Source organism: Pyrgilauda ruficollis, unplaced genomic scaffold (assembly GCF_017590135.1).
Source record: "Pyrgilauda ruficollis isolate IOZ18807 unplaced genomic scaffold, ASM1759013v1 scaffold13, whole genome shotgun sequence".
Taxonomy (NCBI): Eukaryota; Metazoa; Chordata; class Aves; order Passeriformes; family Passeridae; genus Pyrgilauda; species Pyrgilauda ruficollis.
The window spans coordinates 5,322,027-5,343,042 of record NW_024511432.1 but is presented as its reverse complement, the minus strand read 5'-3'; the positions used below and the strand labels follow the sequence as shown (position 1 = coordinate 5,343,042).

The 21,016-nt window shown below is 46.4% G+C and overlaps 1 protein-coding gene across 2 annotated transcripts in view; it reads right to left on the bottom strand.

The window, feature by feature from the left end:
• PSKH1 (protein serine kinase H1) overlaps window positions 1–20,880 on the bottom strand; it is a 29,733-nt gene extending 8,853 nt beyond the window's left edge. Inside the window, exons 1-3 of one of the 2 annotated variants that reach the window (XM_041458672.1) lie at window positions 20,830–20,880; window positions 19,405–19,567; window positions 17,291–18,316 (exon numbers count right to left, since the gene is read on the bottom strand). In XM_041458672.1, coding sequence (XP_041314606.1) covers window positions 17,291–18,229 — 939 coding nt within the window. In that variant the 5' untranslated portion in view covers window positions 18,230–18,316; window positions 19,405–19,567; window positions 20,830–20,880. Of the gene's footprint in view, window positions 1–17,290; window positions 18,317–19,404; window positions 19,568–20,236 lie in introns of both variants that reach the window. The other variant, XM_041458670.1, reaches the window with a different exon arrangement.
• Window positions 20,881–21,016: the final 136 nt, after the last annotated feature.

Genomic DNA, 21,016 nt, shown 5'->3' with positions numbered 1-21,016 from the left:
GAACCAAAAAGCTGAATCTGCCCTGCCATGGGGGAATATAAATCCCATTGCAAACCTATAGATTCCCAACAGACTTTGGATAAGGTACTTCATTTGTTAAATAACAGCAAGGGGAATCAACTTGCAGGATTTAGTCTTCATTGGCATAATCTCAGCTAATGCCAGGTGCTGCCATATGTCAGTGGGAACACATCACCTTCCCTTCACACTAGGATCTCCAGCTGCAGAGCTCTGGGCTCTCTTCCACTGATGGACAGATCCAAATGGAACCCAGGCAACAAGAGGCTTTGCCTCCACTCTTCCAAGCTTGCCTTGAAAAGCTTTTAAAGACCCATTTTCTGTAGGTTTTTTTATGCCTCCCTTTCAGCTATTCATTCAGCTAAAATCACAAACTCATCATTACCTGGCTACACTCCATCAACCCCCAATTCCTTCTTCCCTTCTCCTCTTCCCAGGAGCCACAGCTCACCCCATTCTGTTTCCTTCACAGCGGACTCATTCTCCACTCCCCAACAATCCTAATGGGACATCCAAGCTAAAGACACAGCTATTAAATTTACCAGCTTTACCTCAAAGTGAAGGTAAATGTAGGTGACAATTTGCTCTCTTCACTACCATTTTCATTTCTGTTACTGGCAATTCAAATGACTTAAGATACTCACCCTGAAAGAGCTTTTGTTCCCCTCAGGTGGAGAAAACACATCCACACAACTCCAATTTCACGGTTTTTCCTGGGTATTTCTTCCCCTCTTACCCTAAAACCTTTTACCTTTCTGAATATGGTCCCTCACAGAAATACAATCATGCCAGCACCTCCATCCTCTCTTTTTTTTTTTTCACCTAAGTCCGAAATGCAAGAGATGCTCAAATGAAAAGTATTTGGCACAACAGTACTTGGAAATACATCTTCAGGACATGCAGGAGAGCATTATTTTCTCTTCCAAGTGTAAGTAATTGCAGAAACCTGGAATTTGAGCAAACCCAGGAGCTATTTTGCTGTCCAAATGCATTCAAATTTCAGTCAAATGAGATGCTGGTGAGTGAAATGAGTCTTTAAATACCAGGAATAATACTACTTCAATCTTTTCAAGTCTTATTAAAAGATGGCAAATGTGATGAGTTGGAATTCGAAGAAATCTATGAAGTCTGAGGGCCTAGGAACTGTGCTACATAGCCAGCCTAAAGCTTGAGAGGCTTGTCCAGTTTAATGAATCCTAAAGAAGAATAAACTCCAAACAAAAGCACATTGGATTTCTCATTATTCCAATTACTCTAGTTTCACCACAAATGGTGAATATGGAGTACCTGCAACTAGATTTTTCTTCTGGTCAGCAAACACAAATCAGTTTATTGATCTGTTTACACAGCTGGAGGTTTGATTTGCTGCACCACACACATCTTTCCTCTTTCACTGAAGCTTTTTCTTTAGTAGTACATAGGGCTACATTCTACCCATGCAGTTTGCAACCTCAGTCCCTGGAGAAATGCATCCATTCTCCAGAAGACTTGCATCCGTTGACAAAACAGCAGTTTTAACTTAGCAAAATCCCATTAACCTTCCAAATTAATACTGCAAGGCAGCAGCAGAGGGCTGTGTAGGAGCTGAGGGAGGTTGACACTGGTGTGTTTGGGGAGGACAGGAGTGCAGGACATGAAGTGTGCTCACATGACAGGACTGAAGCAATGCAGAGGAGATGCTGCCCATCTGCTTGCCTGAGGGGAGACAGAGAATGCTTGGAAGGAAAATGCTCCCATCCAGTGGCCATGAAATGTTGGATCAGCTAAACTCTATCAGACAGCCTTGCCTTTAAATCTCAGGTGCAATGACAAATCCTGCTCTTTTGTGGCACAAAAATGCCACAACAATAGCACAAAAATGAAGAGAAGTCACCAACACTTGCATTTCGGTTCCTCTAGAAAGCAATTTCAAATGTGATGCAGTTTGAGTACAACTTCTGCTCCCTCTGTTAGACTGTGCTGCTTCAGAAAGATAAAGCTCTGGTGTCTTTCTGCAGAGAAGCACAGAACGGTTTGGGTTGACAGGGACCTTAAAGCTCATCTAGTCCAAATCCTCTGCCATGGGCAGGGACACATTTCACTGGCCCAGTGAACCCCATCCAACCTGGCCTGAACACTTCCAGAGATGGGGCAGCCACAGCCTCCCTGGGCAACCTCTGCCAAGGCCTCAGCACCCTCACATACCTTAAAAAAAGATGGAATAGCCATACTTTGAGCTGAAGTTCAGCAGTACCAGCTAAAAGACAGCAGAGACCTCCCACAGGTGACCAGTTTTTCTAACAACAGCAACCATGTCCTCTATCTGGGATACCTGGTGCAGTGTCTGCTTCAAAAACCTGATTTCTCATGAGATAATCCCTGGATACAGACTCATTTAACACTGGTGACTATTGGCTTCATGCTGGAGGGAGGACTAAACATCCTCTGGAAAGTAATGTCTGTAACTCTAGAATTCAGCACAGTGACTAAAAACATGATTCAGCACAATTTACAAGGCAAAAAAAACCCCAAAAGTGGGGGGAGTAGAAGAGCTGCACAAAGCTGCAGAGGGATCTTCTGGTTAGCTGGGTGCAAATAAAAGAAGGAACAATCATCTGACTTCAAACTCTGCTTTTAGTCCCAATAGCACCCACTGAAGGAAGGATACATTCTAATTTCCTGATTCCTACCTAAGTTACATTGTTTTCAGGAGAAGAGAGACAATGTTTATGAGGAAGGTGAGGGAGAGGCCTGGATCTCCCTTGCCAGTCAGTCTTTACAAAAACACAAAGCACAAAGTATGTTATCACAGCTGCAAAAGATTGCTCTTAGGCCAAAAATACTGTATCCCAGTCCCAGTGATTCCTAAGAAAAATACTGTATCCCAGTCCCAGTGATTCCTAAGATGAGTCCGAGCACTGCAGAAGCCTCAAAGCACCAAGGAGACTGAGGAGCCCCACAGCAGCTCACAGGTTCTTGCAAGGTTCTCCTACAGAAAACCTTCAGATATCTACTTTGAAATTTCTCAAGATAAAATAGATTTATCTGGAATAAGCCTGCCCCAACAAACAGACAGGGTTTAATGTGTCCACTTGGTCAGAGGAAACTGCCTTCACGTTGTGTCCTTATCACCATTAGCAGCAAAGCCCCACATCACAGGAGATGAACACGTTTCTGTTGTCATTCCCATTTGGTGCTGTACTCCCCATCGTGCCAGCACACACAGTTTGGTTTGTGCAAACAAAGTGAGCCAAATCGGGGAGTTTCTGTAAATTTTTCAGCTGGGGTTTTCAGCCTAGCCATTCCTTGGCATGAGTCACCAGATGGCTGCAGAAGGAGCTACATCAATCCAAGAGAGCGACTGGAACGGAGTCCAGAATTAGCAGCACTTCACGTATGAAACCCATCCCACAGCCTGTCTTACAGCCTCAGTGACAATGGGAGAGACTCCCATGGTGGAGACACTTCGCCCTGGTCCCTCAGGAATGCCGGCTGCTGCGTCTGAGGGAGCACTAGCATTCCCTACAAAAGCACCTCCTGGACTTCTAAGCTGCATAAAACATAGGGCACTTCACCCATCTGCAACTCCAGCCCTGCTAGACAACAAACTCAGGGGAAAGCAGCCTCCTTTACAATGCCTTAAAGAGCTCTCAAGTGTGTTATGTTTTATTCAGACTTAGGCTCCGAGGCTGGAGGAGGAGGAGAAGAAAGAGATCCTCCTCTGAGTGTCACTTAGGCTGGGCGATTGCGCGCAGTGCTCTGCTCTGTGTCCCTGAATCCCTTCACCACCCCTGCTTGTTATTCACATCAGCATAAAATCTACTGGCCAGGCCGGCGTGTGGGGAGCAAACAACGTGCTGGTCTCTGGTTTGAGCCACCAACCCAGCTCCCTCCCCTGCAGCTGATGCGAGCTCGGAGCCGGCCAGCGCCGCAGAGAGCTCCCAAAACGAGCTGGAAACAAACCCTGCCCTGCGCGACACTGAGCATCTCCTCACCAACTGCAGGGACCCAGGCAGGGCTGGGAGCCAACACTCCTGCTGCAGAGCAGCTTTCTTTTGATCTGCTGATCAAAATGAGCAGATTTTGGATACCAGAACCGAGTCCCTGAATTTTATTCTGCCTGCAACGGGAGCTGCTGTAAAGCCGTCACCAAAGACCGCACCGCACTCGAGTTAGTGACTTAAATTTATTTTCTTTTTACAAAAATAAGTCAAGCTAACGTGTGGTGCTGAAGGCTCATCTCTCCAGCTTCTGTAATTTTTCAGAATAGCTGCACCTTAAAATTCTGACGTTTCTGGTGGCAGACAAGTGACATGCTGTTAGTCTTGGGAAGGAAATTAACCTGATGCTCTAAGAGGTCTTTTCCAACCTTAATGATTCTAAGAAAGTCCCCAAGAAATCTCTTCATTGCATTACCTATTTATACATGATGCAGCAGTTTTGCCTCATTTAGGAGATTCCCACATGACATCAGAAAGCAGCAAGTGTCAGCTCCAAAGGAGCAGGCTGGGGACTGCAACTGTGACACACGACATGGCAAACCAGCCTGGGGCTCTGCTGGGGCTCCAATAACACCAGGTTTGCATCGTTCAGCCCCTCAACAATTGCAATGAGGTGATCAAAACCAACTGGTTCCAAAGAGCTAGAACAAAAAGTTTCCAGTGGAAAGATGAAATGTGCTAAAGTCTGCACAGGGCAGATTCCCAAGCATTCAGCATTAATTTGTTGATGTGGGGAGGAGGAATAAAGGAAGGATGAAAGAGGAAAATACAACAGCCCTTTAATAATCCAGAGCATTATAAGTATGCACAGCCATCTGGTGTGGTGAACTTCTATAACCCAGCTTTTCGAATGGAAATAGCCAGCCCATTTTCCCTGGACAGGCACTGAGTATTCAGCTGGAATCATGCACTAAAATTACAGCAGCTACAAAAACAATAAACACAAAGCTTTTCTCTCCAGCCAGGGGCAGCCCTTCTAAGTGCAATGCTTAGGGAATAGCTGTTAAAATGGGGTAATACCACATTTCAGCTTGGATTGCTTTACATCTCTAAAAATGTGTCAGCAAGTTACAGCTGCACACAAGGGACTTTAACCACTGCCTTGACTGAAAATTGTCTATTAGAGAAGTTAAGAGACCTGGACTTGGAAGGATGCAGGTGAAAAGAAGAGATCAAGTATACAGTGCTGGAGACTGCCATGAAAACTCAATGAGTCAAAAATTTCCAAAGGTATTCCTCTAGCACCTGCTCAAAGCAGTATTTGCAGTAACTAAACTGGAAAACACCTTCCCCAGACCCTAACATCTGGGTATCCTGACATCTTCAGTGCTTTTATTCTCAAAAAAACTCAAATTTGAGCTGAATGATGTTTTCTCACTCTGAACACCTTAAGAGAGTATTGGCTGTGAACTGGAGCTGAAGCCAATACGTGTTTCTACGTACAAATTCAGAGTAAGAGTTTAATTAAGAAATGGTAGTTCCTGACAGGGAGGAAAGATCTTCCCCAGGGACGAAGAATATCTTTCATCATGCTGATTAGAGCAGTGGTGGGGGGATGAACAGATAAGCTTATAACCTCCCACACAACCCCCTCCTGCAAGCTCCAAGCTGTGCACAAGCCCTGGGTGCTTACGAGGGAATGAACAAGGGGGAGTAAATCCTAAGACAGTCTTAGCTGCCACTCCAACCCTGCCCTGCTCCCCAGCTGGCATCAGCTCTCCTCTGCTGCTCTGGACAGCTCCTTCAACCTCCTAGAGCACACAGATGAGTCACAGAATCATAAAATATCCTGAGCTGAAAGGGACCCATAAGGATCAAGGTGAGGAACTGTGCTGCAAACACAATGTCCAAGCCCCAGCTGCCCCACTCTCTGGCTTGACTCTTCTTTTTTCCTTATATTTACTGTTTCAGTTTTAACCAGAATCCAACCCTGTCATAGTTTCAGAGAAGGTGAAATGATGCCTTTTTCATCTGAGCATTTCCTGAAAGCCCAGGTTTAGTGCTTCCCAAGTTAGGCCAGTGTGGCCCAATGCCACTCCTGGCTTTCTCTCAGAAAGCACTGTTTTGGGTAGGCAAGGTGGATGTAACCCATTTTAAAGTAAACAAAACATCAGCAGACACTCTAAGGAGGCTTGCAAAGTTTTCCACAATTCAGTCCCGGGTCACTGGTTTATAATTGCTTTTCCTGTCACTATCTGGGACATTTTTGTTAGAATTCAGAGCAGGATAACTGTTCTAGATCCCATTCCAACACATTTCTCTGTATTTTCTTCTCGAATTTCTTTCAGCATCCCAGCTATTCAGTGATGGAGACACAGATCTTGCTAAAAAACACAGTATATCACTGACACTGCACCAAACTGCACATACACAATAAAGAAAAAGGACAAACCAAAAATCCCTAATGTAACACATTCCTAATTCTGCAGCTATCATCTTATACCAATGTGATCTTTTTCCCTGTTAAAATCCTACCCTGATCTTACCTACATTGTTGGGGCATTTCTCTTTCCAAAAGAAGATTTCAGTTTTCTATGTGGAATCACACTGCCTACTGTGGAGCCTGGCCATCCTCAGATTCAAAAGACTGTGGAGAAGATCCAGGTGAGAGCCTCCAAGACAGCCAGGGGTCCTTGACACATGGCCTTCAAGAAGGGGTCAAAGGAGCTGGACTTGTTCAGTCTGGCAAAGAGAAGTCTAAGGGCAAACAAATAGCATACTGCATTTATTTAAAAGTAGTTACAAGGATTACAGAGCCACACAACAAGTCCAAAGAAGGGGAAACAGGGAGAAGCTGTGCCTTGGAAGGTCTGTATCAGGAAATACCAGGGGAAGGGTGGTGCAGGCCTGGAAAAGGTCACCGAGGAGGTGGAGGATCTCCATCCCTGAAGCCCTTCAAGACTCAGGAAGACAAAGTCACAGCCAGCATGACCTAGTGCTGGCAACACTCCTGTCTCAAGCTGAATGGGATTAGAGCTCTCCAAAGGTCTCTTGTAACCAAGGTTTCTGTTACTCAAGTGCTTCTCCCCTCCCTGCCCCCAGCCAGCACTGCCATATCCCCTCCAGAGCAGCAGCACATCCCTCCTTCCAACACACATCCCTGCCCAGGCTCCATCCCACATGCTTAACAGGGTCAAGTGTGCCATGAATGCTTCAGAAATAAACATGCGCTGATTAGCTTCAGGTAAATTTGGACTGATATTCAATTACCTTTCCTGCAGGAAGGATGTGCTTTAGTTCTCTCTCCTACTGAGCCACTGACTTTATAAAATTCATAGCAACTTTGAATTCTTCACATTGCTCAAACTGGGTTGACACTGACTTTGGCATTTAAATAGTTAATTCCAAAAGACTGAAAAACAGACAGCACAGTTCCATAAACTTTGCTTCTGTGGGAAATCAGGGTGAAGGCAGGGCTGCAACAGACACCCAAGGATCATCCAATCCGTCCCACGGTCCCCCAATGATCCACCAGAGATGCATCACTCCTGACAGATGACTGCCTCACTTGTTCCACAAGACAGCTTCAGAAATCCTCTGGGTAAACATTTTTTGGAGTGGGAGACACCAGTTTTGTAAAAAGTTTACTTTCTAAGTGCCATTTAAGACTCTTGTTTGACATAATCTGGAAAAGAGATTATTCCTCTTCCTCTTTGAAGCAGCCTTTTACATATTTGCAAACTGCTATGACAACATGTTCCCTAGGCCAAACAGCCAAAAATGTTTTAGTCTTCCGGAGACTGTGGGTTTTTGACTCACAATTGTTTTTGTTGATCTTCTGTCAAGTCTCTCTGCTTGGCCCGTGGTGTTTTTGAAGTCTGCTGCCCAGAAGTGTCAGAGCTTCAGCTTGGCATCTGCAGCAGCCACTAAACACAGCAGGAGCACAGCACAGCACTGCTGCTCAGACACCTCAGTACATTCACCTTTTCCCACAAGTATGATACTGCTCTCACACAACAGTTTGTGATTCATAGACACATCCTCTTCTGAGAAGCCAACACCTTCTGATTTTCTGTTCTTCACCTATTTTTGTGCACTAACTTACTCTTATTTAAAAAAAAAAAAAAAAAAAAACAAAAAAACAAAAAACAACAAACTTCACCTGCTACTGAACTGCTCAAATCTGATAGGGCTATCTGGAACTCAGTGCCCTTTGTAGCCCTTCCAATTCAATGTCATCTACAAATATAATGAATATACCTGTACTTCCCTCACCTGGGTTGGTCATTAACCCCCAAATACCTCTGGACCCTCAGCCATTTCTAGAGAATCACCATCACCACCATGTTCCACTTTGCTGATGAGCCACCAGTAAGTAAATGTCACTTTTAACACGACAGGTTTGGGGAAATACAAGATGTGGTCCCCAGGCCCTCCCTGCTTCACAATTCATTTTCAAAAATGAAGTTTTCACAGACCATGGAACACTTTCATGAAATAGCTGAAGATCTCTTCAATGTCAGATCCATCTTGCCAAGTTCCAGGTATGGGAATTCCTATAACTTTGGAAGAGGACTTTGCCATGAAATGATTTTATATTCTCAGCCAAGTGTCAAGTTTTCCACAGTTTTGCAACATCAGCCTCTTGAGCAAAACAGTAGCTGAAGAATGCCACCAAGAATTTCTGAAGCTTGTAAAGCTAAAAGCAAATTTAAAAAATATGAAGGACTAAGTGTAGCAAGATAAGAAACTGTAACCCAGGCACCCCTATTAGCACTGATAAAAAGTATATCAAGTCTTATGAGTCCTCCCAGCTGTAATGAGAAACCTTTCTCACATGTGGGCCACATAATCATTCTCAATATTATCAGATTTTTAAGAAGTTTCTGAGAAATTACTCTTCTGACACAGACAAAGGTAGGAAACACACAAATGTTTTTATCAGATAGCACAATTCTACCTTTTCTGAGATATAAAACCAGTCTCTTTGGTTAATCACTTGAAGTGCCTGAAGTACTGGTGCACTGGATGTGTAGGGAGTACCATGATTATGGAAGTTCACGAGCTGTAGACACACAGCCAGGCACGGGTCCACACCAGCACTTTGGGGAACCCTGCAGGAACAGCAGGCATCTCTTAACAGCCTCCTCCAGAACGTTCTGCCTCTCCTTGACTTGTGTGAACGGCTCTCATGTCACCAATCAACACTAATCTGGTGCATTAGTAAAAGCTCAGTTTTCAGGAAAATCTATAAAAACATCCATTTGAAATAACAAAGGTATTGGAAAACATGCCTGCTTTTTCTACCTTGTCACTCTCTTGGGGCAGCAGGGGGGCAAAGCAGGGGGGTGGGTGAGACTGGAGAGAGGAGGAGCAGCTCATGCTCCAAACCAGGGATGCACCACTGCCAGTCTGAACCACCCCTTCCAGCTCCAAACAACTAATCCAGTTCCCTCTGTCTACAGCCTCAACTCTGCAATTGCAATCTTGTCAGATTTAGGGATTTCAAGGATTAGGTAAAGAGACTGCCAAGAAAACCTCTGGGCTCAGGAAGCACCTTTTCAGCCCTCTGGCTCAACATGAACAGAAATTCCCCAAAACAGTTTCTGCAGTTGAAAAGAGATTTCAACGATGTGATATTAAAACCCTGACTTCCTACCTATGCCATGCACGCTGCTGAACTCCTCCTTCCTCACATCCCAGGGCAGGAGCACATTGCAAATGCTAGGGAAGTCCCAAATTCGGGTCAGAGGAAATCTGAAACACCTTTCTGTACCAGATTGTTCCAAATATATCAGGTTCAATTGCCTCTCTCCAAGGCAGGGTCAATTACAGGCCACAAAGTGATTTGCAGCAAGGTACATGTTCACAGCCCTTCCCCACAGAGCTCAGTTTTGATTAAACAAAAGTGGCTTTTAATCTGCAGCAGGGGCAGCAGCTGGAACTACAGCCAGGTGCCAGCTCTGCAAAACCTCAAAGCCTCAGCCTGGGGCTCAGAACAGAGTTAGGAAGATGCTGTAATTTTCTCCAGAGTGCAACACTTTTACAGGTCCACCCTGAAAGCTCACTATAAAAATGTTTTTTAGGTGCCAGCCAGTCCTCCCTGCGCCCCTAGACAACGTCCTGGTGTACATCCATACAATCATCTAGGTCCTCAGCAGAGCAGGTCCAGGAAATCCAGCAGAAGGAGTGCAAGATGTTACCCCAATCCACTCACCCCACAAAACTCCCACAACTCCCATGAGTGCCTCAGCAAGGAGAGAACCAGAAGAGTGCTCACACCCTGCTCAAGGGCTGCACCTGGCCCAATCCCACCACCACGAGCAGCTGGACTTCCAACACAAACTCCAACCCCTGGGTAACCATTTCCAAGGGAGGGCAGGAGGGGACAGCTGCTGTATTTAGAGACAGGTTTCCTGCAGGTCACAGCTCTTCCCGCTGTAGAATGAACACATATTCTCACTCTCTGAACCTTGGCTCTAAGTCAATTAGCATGCAATAGCATGCCTTGCCTCTAAATACACCTCCACTAAGGTATCAGAAAAAACAACACATGTGAGCCACAGCTGGAAAACCAAGGACTCAATCAAAGGTAAAAGAGGAAACGGCCTAGGCTATTTTCAGGCAAATGTAAAGGAGTCAAAGACACCAATGGTAGCTGATAGTTCAAATCCTTCCTGTTAATAATATGTATTCTGTACAGAGGCAGCTTAATATTCTTTTTCTACCCTACCAATGTCCCTTTATCCCTACATCCCTAATTCTGCAGAAATACTATTCCACCATTAACAGGATTTTATAGGGCCTCCAGATGAAGGAATGAAAATATATGTCAAACCACAGCACTATTGTAAATCCCTTCCCCCCAGATGTGGCTCTTGCCTTCCTCCATCCTTATATTACGTGACATACATCGTGCACCACTTTCCCCAAACTCAGTCTTCCACCCCAAAAATCTTAACCAAAATGCTCAGCTGCTGTCCCTCACTCTGCCTCGAACCTCATGTACTACTGGTATAGACAGCAGTCCTAAGGAAAAAGGGCTGTGAATGAAATCATTGGGAAAAAACCCACGTTCCTCTTCCCCACTGAGATTCCTTCCCTGCTTTCTTTGTTTCTAGAGGCTTTGAGGCTTAGACAGAATTTCCACCCTGTCCTGATGACATGCACAATTCTGTGAAATATAAACTGTTAACACTGAGTGCTGCAGACTGCAGCAGTATGGAAATGGCAGATGTAGGCAGAGAAAGATGACCCCTCTCCTTGCTTACCCTGCCCTAGCATTGGGGGTTCTCTCCACTGCTGTGCTGCAACATAAGCTGAAGTACATAGGAAAGAGGCAAAAGGAGTGGTTTTGAAAAAAGTCCTTCTGACACCAATTCTGTTGGAGGAAACAATCTTCAAAAAGAATCTTAAGAGGCAACCAGAGCAAGAGGGATTTGATATTCATATGCATGCATTGGTTTCAAAGCCCTTTCACTGGAAAAGGTGTTTCTCTACCTGTAAATAAAGTGCTCACCAATGCAGCATGCTGAGTTTTTGCAGGAGCATGGTCACTGATACATGCAGGAGGAGGCAGGATTTCCCAGGTTTTAATTGAGGTTATCACATTTCCAAAGATGTCCCTTCCTGCAGAGGGAGAGATCTGGACAAACACTTCAGCTCTTGGAGCTGGAGTGACACAAACACACCTATCCTCACAGCCACTGAGCTGGTGCATTAAAAGAAAAGAAAGAGCAGAAGCCAAGAGAAGTCCATGTATTGGGCTGGCCTCAGTGTTCTGTGCCTGGCTTGGAGAGGAGCTTTCATCCTGTTCAAGTGCTCCAGCTCTTCAAAGGAGAGCAGAGTGCCCTTTTCAGCAGAGCCCTCTGACTGCAGCTCGCCAACACTCTTGTTGTTCTACTTCAAAATCAGCGCTTTCACACAGCCATGTGAAATGCAAAAGCACATTCCTCTGTAAATTGATGGGGTTTTACTTCTTCCAGGCAAAGGGCTCAACAATTTATATCAAAAACAATTCTTACCTACACGGGAAAAAAAGCCAGCTCTAGTTTTTAGGGGAAAAAAAAGCCTGCATTACTCTAAGAACAGGACTATTGTAAAACACTTCTACCATCTAATGTGGCTCACAGGAAAAAACAGCAGCTGCTCTAAGTAAAAAGCTCTTTCTTCCCCCAAGAAGGCTAAAACGTGGTCCCAGAGACTTGTATGCTCACGCCAGTAAGTACTGCAAATGTGTTTTGAAATGCTGCCTTCAGCTGCCCCATCCTTGTTTTCTTTGTTACACTATATTCAACAGCTTGGGCCACTCAAACTCCAGGGGAAAGAATGGAAAATTGGCCACCCTGCTGCTTTGAAATCCCTCCTTTCTTCTGGCACAGACATCAGAGGCCAAGGTGATGACTGCCCTGCAAAAGCATCTAATGGGTCTAAAGACCATCTTGGCACAGCCATGGAGGGCAACACCACGTGTCAGTGTGGCCTTCTGGGGACCCCACAAGGGAGGGGTCCTGCTGCACCCAGACCCTCCCAGGCACTCAGCCAAGGAGAACTTCCAGAAGAATCAGGTGGCTTTGCACTGAGCTCCTCTTAGAGCAAAGAACAGCTCTACACTTTGCAAAGGTAAATCTACAAGAGGGGGGCACCTACCAGCTTTTCTGGCCTCTTGTACTTACAGGACTTTATTTCCTGTATTAAAAAAATATACAGGACCAAGGGAGCATTAGAGGGCAGTGGTGCTTCTCTGTTCTTGGCTATTTTATAAACTAGCTTTGAATGTTTTCCCAAAGACATACTCCAGTCCAAATTCAGGGAAGCCAGCCTGCCTTATTGCCCATCTTAAACAGATGTACTACAATAAGATCACCAGCGTTTTCCCTCTTTCAGGGAAAGCCAGCCAGACCTGCCACAGCATCAGTGCAAAACTTACTGCATTGCAAAACTTATGCACAAAATCTCATCCAAAGTTTCAGAATGCTTGTCCTATACTGACTGAATTCTCCTGAAAGTGATAAGGATTATGGTGAGATTTTCTCTGATATGCAAGTAATTTTTTTTCCCTTATAGGAGACCAGTTTTTACAGTAAAATACAAGTATGCAGAACAGAAAGTTGAGTTGCCACTATACACTTCCATCTGCAACTTTTAGGGGAAGTAGGTTACCAAGAATAATTACAGTTTCTTTTTGTTGCTTGTGCCTTTTTTTATATTAAGTTTGTCATTTGATAGGAAATCCAACCACAGTCATCATAATTCATAATACAATGACTGATCAGTCCCTCTGGGGTAGGACGGGCGATTCAACAACCAGCTTCCAACTGAGTCAGAAGCAGTCTGGGTTCAAACTCTACCACATCCTCTCTCAAAATGTTGAATAAATGGAGGAAATTAATACTAAAATTTGACAAGCCTGTCACCTGTCTCCTCCACTATGTGTCACAAGGGACTTGAGGGATTACAAGTCCTCCACAGTCTTTTAAGCAGCCCCCACAATGAGGACAATTACGAGGATACATTGGAAACGCTCTGCAGACGTGCTTGGGTAAGGACTCATCCTGTAAGCATGCATCAGCTGCCTTGGAATGGCTTTATTTTTATCTTGTTTTCTGCCAGGTAGCACAGGTAGTTTGTTTGCTAATGCACTGCCTGCACTCTGTGTGCTTCGTGCTTCTGCTATCAGCTGCAGGCAGGAAAAACTGCTTGGGGAGAAAGTGGTTTATCTTTTTACTCACACAGACTGAGTTAGTTGTTATGGGAACACCATTCATGCTACTCATCCAGAGTAACTTGGTTTTCCTATAACTAAGGGCATTCTTCCAGCATGAATCTATCCATACAGGATGTGCAGAGTTTACCCAACACCTGCATTTAACTTGGTGCTTTAAACTCCAAGTTAGGGCAGAAGATCACTAAGATTATGAATGTTCAAGGAGAGAAAAGTAGAAATGCAATGCACAGACAATTTGCAAGTCAGGCTTCTGCTCTGACCTTTGGTCATTCTCTCCATCAATGTCTTCTATTAATTTGTCCAGTTGCTTTTTAAACTCAGGTAAACTTCCAAGGTCCACAGCCCTCGTTTTCACCCTCTGAATAGCCTGTATCATCAGAGACTGTGCAGGTTTGTTAGGGAACTTTCTCCTGCTGGCTTTTAGGCAGAAGGCTACAGACCCTTCCATCTTCACTGGTTTTGTCCTTCCCTATGGAACTGACCACATATTTCACACCTGTGTTTATCAGGAAACTCCTGATCCATGCAAAGGCCACTGTTACAATACGGCTGCAAGCTCCTTCAAGAGATTTTGGTGAGGATTTCTATCAAAAACCATTGGAAAATCTAAGTCACACAAAACCAGTTCATCTCTCCCCAGGCTGCTGAGTCTATTGCAGAGCTCCTAAGACTTGCAATGCCCAACATCCTCCATATATCAAGCATGTCTCTCCTGTCAATGAATCCACTAGCATCATAATTTAGAACAAGCTTTTCTGGTTATTTGATTAAGACATGTTCTCACACCAGCACACACCAATCTCACCCACTGTGAGCATACCACAAAAAGCTGATTCTGTTCCATGAACAGGAGAACAGCCCATGAGAGAAATGGTATGTCCAGATCAGATATTAAAATCAGAACAATCCATACACCTTAGCTAAGTTTCCCAATTTAACCATAGCATACATTATCTTCCACTCATTCCATCGATTTTCCCAGGTGTGTAAAGCAACATAAAAGCACTGGTATTCAACAGAAGGAGAAGCTTTGAAAAAGAATCAGAGCAAGCCTGTCCTAGCAGGATAATGATGGTCCAATCTTCAATTCTGCACTTGCAAATTCAAAGGAAACTAAGAATGGAATTCCAGCTTTATTCCTCAGTCAACTTTTTAAGCTACAAAGAGCTCCCAAAAATCAGTTTAACTCCAAGATTTCAATTAAAAATTAAATGAAATAATTATGTGCAAACATTCTTTTTAGTAAGTTCTAACAAAACAAGTGCAAGGGAATAATTTTGCAGCAGGCTACATTCAAAGTAGTGTCAATAGCTCACCTAGCCCTTACCCAGGATGCTCAGGGAAAAAAAAGCACACCAAGTTACAAAGCCAGCTGTCCTTCCTTCCTCATCCTAGCCATTACCCGAAGCAGTTCAAAAAGTAGAGGAGACACAAGAGATAATCAGAGCAGTGATGTCAGCAGTACCTCAATAACCTATTGTGGGAGACCTCTCCTATTGATCTGCTAATGGCCTCTTCAAACAGACCTCACACTCCAGGAACAGGAGCCAGGGTAACAGGGTCCCAGTCAGAAAGCAATTACATTAGCTGGACTACAGATCACTTGTTTTTCCAAGAAAATGGAGCTGCTTCTCAGGTCAGCATGCATCTTGGCTTTTGTTCCTCTTTCAATACAGCTTTGTCCTCTGTGACCAGGTTTTGGGGTCAGACTTTTCAAAAAGCAGGACTCTGCTCTGAGACTTGGGGCACTGCTGCTGCCTGCCATGGTACAGCTTGAAGACAGCTCCCTCCTTCCCCACTGGAACTTGTCTGAGCCACACAGCTCAAGCTGTCAGCTCTCTAGTTCACAGGCTTCTTTCAACATTTCCTCTTCTGTTTCAGAACCTCAGCTTTCAGATTACAGAGAAGAAAACCAGTTGCTGCCATGAAACCTCTGCTCCTGCATCCATCCAAGACAGATGCTTTCAGCAATGCACTCGAGTATTCTGCCCACTCCTGCTCCAAAGAACCAGGACTTGGCTCCTGCCATTCCCTTTAGTCTGACAAACTTATCAATAGCCTCATTTCTGACATCTTCCCACTTCCTCCAGTGTAACACAAAGAAAGAAGAGCTATTGTCTGTGAACACCAAAAACTCGGAAGCATTTGAAAACCAAAGTGCTGGCAAGATTGTGGGAAGCACAGCAGACACCTTTAAACCTCTGGCTCACTTTGTCTTCTCCTAGAATTTATTCACAAAATGAGCAGCCTCTTTACTGCATCTCCTGCCAATACCTGCCTACAGTCAACCACCGTGCAATTAAGTGGCATAGGTTTAATTACATTGGTAAATTAAAGCATCCATTTTCCCTGGCTCTAGAGGAACAGAAAGTATTCAGGCAACAGATACAGGCTGCTGGCTGACACATATTTGCTTTCCAAGCAGTAAAGCATGGACAGCTTTCCAAAATAACCACTCATGTCAGATACAGTATCCATAACAGCCTCCTAAAGTGTGTAATTTGCGGTGGCATAACAAGTAAAATGCCTCAGGCTTGTGCACTGATACTTTCAAAACAGAGAGTTTAATGCTTTCTCTGTGGCACCTGTGCTACCTCTGCATGAACAACCAACAAATCTCCAGTGGCCTAGCTGCTATTCACAATATTTCTCAAAACCAGTCCATTCTGGTACAAGGACCAGTGGACACGAAAGTAAATTACTCCAGAGAACCTTGGAAACACTCAATTCCCTCTCTCCAGATTGCCTATGGCTGCACTGAGCTTGATCAGAGCCCCTTCAAATGTTAATTTTTTTGGAGGAAAGGCCCTAGTCTGTTCACTCATTCTTCAAACAGAAGCCAGGCCATGCCTTTGGTTATTCACACAGCCTTTCTACACATGTTTTTCAGCTCTGTATATTTATCCAGAGAACACAGACCTGCACTCAGTAGTCAAGGCCATGCCATGGCAAGGACATGACAATAGCAACACTCATTCCTAGTATCAACAGGGTTTTGATCAGAAGTGTGAAGATGCTGTTTACAAGTGTTTAACTTCAAATTGTTTCTTCTGAAGAGCAAGAAGCACCTTCAGGCCCCACTATCATTTACATAATGCCTAAAAATTATCCCCCAAGACTCTTCTCTCCATACTTACCTATGAAAACTATCCTTCAATCCTCCATTTTCTCACATACCAACCTCAGGAAGCAACGCAAATCAATTTCTGAAATAATCCCATCTAAAGATGGAAGAAGTAACTGCCCCTTGCCTGCCATAACCCTGTCTTTCAGCAAAACTATTTTCCATACTACACTTGGATTCGTGTCAGGAATCAGACTAGTGATACACGTGCCACATTTCAAACACCCTGGCACAAGTTTCAGCTGCAAAGTCTCTAACAGCAGCTTACCACAGCCAGAAACCCACAAGCATCCCAGTCCTGTTCTACAGCAAATTTCCTCCTTCTGTGCACATATTTTTTTAAAGGAGCTCGCTATGCTGCGCTGGGAGCAGACGGAAAATGGGAAAGGATTTTAAAAACCAGAATCACAGAATTTTTTTACCCCTGGTAACGTTACCACCCACAAGACAGAGACACACCCAGGGAGAGCTTCTTGCTTGACTGCCCTTCACCACACTCACCTCGCCTGAGTAACTGTACTTTCCCTTCAGGATCTGCCGGTACAGGCGGGTGCGGTTGTCGTCCTCAAAGGGCATCGTGCCGCTGAGCAGAATGTACGAGATCACCCCCAGCGCCCACATGTCCACGGAGTTCGTGTAGGGCTTCCTGACCAGGATCTCGGGAGCGATGTACTCCGGGGTCCCGCACGTGGTTTTCATCAGGCAGTCGTCCCCCTTCTTCCGCGCGCTCGCCAGCCCGAAGTCCGTGATCATGATCTTGGAATCCGTTCCCGGGTGGTAGTACAGCAGGTTCTCCGGCTTCAGGTCGCGGTGGGTGATGCCCAGCGTGTGCAGGTACCTCACCCCGTCCAGCACCATCTGCAGCACGCGCGTGGCGTCCCTCTCGGTGAAGGAGCCCTTGGCGATGATGCGGTCGAAGAGCTCTCCGCCCGTGGCCAGCTCCATGACCATGTAGACGCGGTCCTGGGTCTCGAAGACCTCGATGAGCTGGATGATGTTGGTGTGGCGGACGCGGCGCAGGACGCTCAGCTCCGACTCGCACACCTCGCGCCCCTCCCGGTACTTGGTCTCGATCATCTTGATGGCGTAGGGCTGCTTGGTGGCCTTGTGCTCCACCCGCACCACGCGGCTGAAGCTGCCCCTCCCGATCAGCGCTTTGATGTCGTACTTGGCCGTCACTCGGGGGTCGAACTTGGCGCGGTATTTGGCCACTTTGTTCTTGCGGGGCTCGGGCTGCTGGGCGGGCAGGGGGTTCCCAGGATAGGGGTCGGTGTGATGGGCAGGGGAGGGAGAGCCAGCTTTGATGACAGCCCCGCAGTCATCTTTGATGAAATGCTTGTAGATGTCACTGTGGCCCGTGTAAGGTTCGACTTTTTTAACCAGGTCTAGCTGCACATCTTTGGGGGGCTCGGGAAGCACTTTGCTGGTCCCACAGCCCATCACTGACTGGTGTTAATTCCCTATCAAGGCATGTTCCCAGGGGAGCACCAGCAGCAACCACATCCGGGGTGATTCCCACATTTGAATCTTAGAGAAAGAATGAGAAGAAACAAATAAAAAGGAATCAAGGTAGTAAAGGTTCAAATGGAGGGGAAAACCAAAACAACAGGGCCGTGCTATCACAAACTGAGAATACAGGATTTTAATTTTTCTCTACTACAGAACATGCAAAGTGCTCTGCTGCTTTCATCATGAGTGAGTGAAGGCAGTGCCCACAAACACCACAATCATGGGCAGAACAGACGTGTCCATGGAAATCACACAGTATCTCTCTTTATTGGGGATTGATTGTTTTCTGCTCCCTGCTGAGCACAGAGCAGTTGAGGCTGCACAAGACTTCTGGAGGTCTTTTTGTCTAGACACAACTGCTTAATAAAAATAAATTAAAAAAAAAAAGTCAAGCATTTTCTTTATTTTTGATAGATCTGCTCAACTTTCTCAGTCAGCAGCCAATCCACAGCCAACAGTTCTGGGTTTGCTCACCAGAAGATCCACAGAGTGCCTGAGCAACTTGCACACTGAAGCCATCTGCCCAAGATTTTCTCTATGTTGAATTTGTACACTGTCTTAAACCTCTTAAACTTTGCTGCTGGGGATCAGTGGAACAGCAGAAGAGGCAGGGAATATGGAGCCAGAGGCACACTGGTTTTAGGGTGCAGCCCTTGCTAAAAGGGAGATGCTCACTTGCCCAGAGCAGCTTTTAGTCAGCAAGTCTCTCATCCTCCAAACCCTGAGAAATCAAGGTGGGCTTTCACATCTTTCAACAATGCCAATTTTGCTTTATTTTACATCTTTAGGCACCAAGTGGCACTTCTGGCTTTCCACACAGAGCTGCCTGTAAGAAGTGGAGTTCCTCCCAGCTGTTCCAGACCAGGAGCTCTTGCTCATCACACTGCATCCCAACAAAACCAGAGCAGCTGCACTTGGGCAAGTCTTTATGTGCTGATTAAAACAATATGACTGGTCAGGAGATGGGGAAGCCACCTGGGGCTCTGGCAGTCACTGGGCAGTTCCACATTTGCCCTTTTTGACTCAGAGCCCATCAACATGTCCCTGAGCCCTCACAGGAGGCCACAGAAAACCATTAGCCTTGAAAATGTGATTTTAGGTCTTACCATCACCAGGGGTATTTCCACTCAAGCACCACCTCTCCAAGCAACTGCTCAGCATGAACAGCAGAAAAGGAACCCCAGCCTGTCTTCCATGGGGAGAAGCAAGTGGAGAAATTAGAAATGTTTTAAAGGGACACCTGGAAGAAGTTGAGACTCTTCATCCAACCTGGAAAGAAAACCAGGCTTTAGTTAAGATTCAGTTTTATAATCAAACATCATCAAAGTAACTTCCCAAGGGAGAAGCTCCCTCCTGGCAGCACCCTGAGGTCAAACAACCCAGCCATGCACAGACAAGCCTGTAGTGGGGTGCAGGCAGTAGAAATAAAAACCAACTTCACAGAAAGCTTAGCTGACTTTCACCAAGCACTGCCCTGGAGGTGGGGCTTCATTCAGATTAAAGCACCATGATAAAAAAATTAAGAGCTCTGACTAGTCCTGAATAATGCCTCCCATGGACAGCTTTCCCAACATTATTGAACTTTAAAGCATTTTAAGCTAACAGAGAAATGGAATGAGAGCATCCATAAACAAGATTATTGCAGAGTAACCAAACAGAAGAATTAATCACTTGAAAATATCATCTATAAATCCACTTATGGCATTAACTGAGATCTGGCAGCAACTCCAGCATGTCAGTGGCTCCTCCTTGTACACTTAAGTGCTCCAGTGAAGGCTACAGAGCCAGAGTCAGCAACAAAATGCTGAACTCCACATTAGTGCAGGACATGCTGCTGTGCAGTAATCACCCAGAACGTGGGGAAAGGAACTAAGACAAATTACAAGCATTACAAGCTCTCCGAGTGGGAAATCACATACTTGGCAGGTGGCAAACTACCTGAGCCCCAGCTGGCAGTGGAGGGAAGGAACACGGGATTTAAGGGTCTCCCCTGGGAGCTCCTCGCCTGCCGTCTCACCAACGGAACGTGCCTCGCACTGCCCGGCAGAACCTGGCACTGCGAGCTTCTGGTGGATTTCGGAGGGGAAACCCGGGGCTGGGACGACTGTGCCGGAGCCAGGGGCTGGCCAGAATCAGCCGCACCACCCGGGATTCCCAAAGCCGTTTGTTTCCAGAACTCATCCCAAGCCAGGCCGTCTGTCGCTATACTGCAAAGGGGAGCCAGGGCCGGGCCGGTGCCGGGAGCTCGTCCCGCAGCAGGTTCGGCTCCAGCCTGGGAAGCACCGGGCCCGTCCCGCTGAGGGGACACACCGGGAGCGGGCAGGGCTCCCTCCCCGGCCCGCCCGTCCCGCGGCCCAGCGCCCCGGGCAGCGGAGGGGCTGAGACGGCGGGACTGAGACGCCGGAGTCCGCCGCGCCCACGCTTCCCGGGCCGCACCACCGCCGCCCCCGGAGGGAGGGAAGGAAGGGGAAGGGAGCCGGTGGCGGGCCGGGCCGGGCCGGGCGGTCCCGGGGCGCCGATCCCGGACTCACCTCGGCCCACTCCGGCCGCGGCGCGGCACCGCCTCCTGACGTCATCACCGCGCGCCCGGGACGCCCGAGGGGCGGGGACACCGCGCGCGGCGATTGGCGGAGGGGGCGGGGGCGGGGCCGAGGCGCTGGGAGGGCGGGGGCGCTTTACCGCCCCCTGCCGGAACGGCCCGGGAGCGCCCAGAGCCCG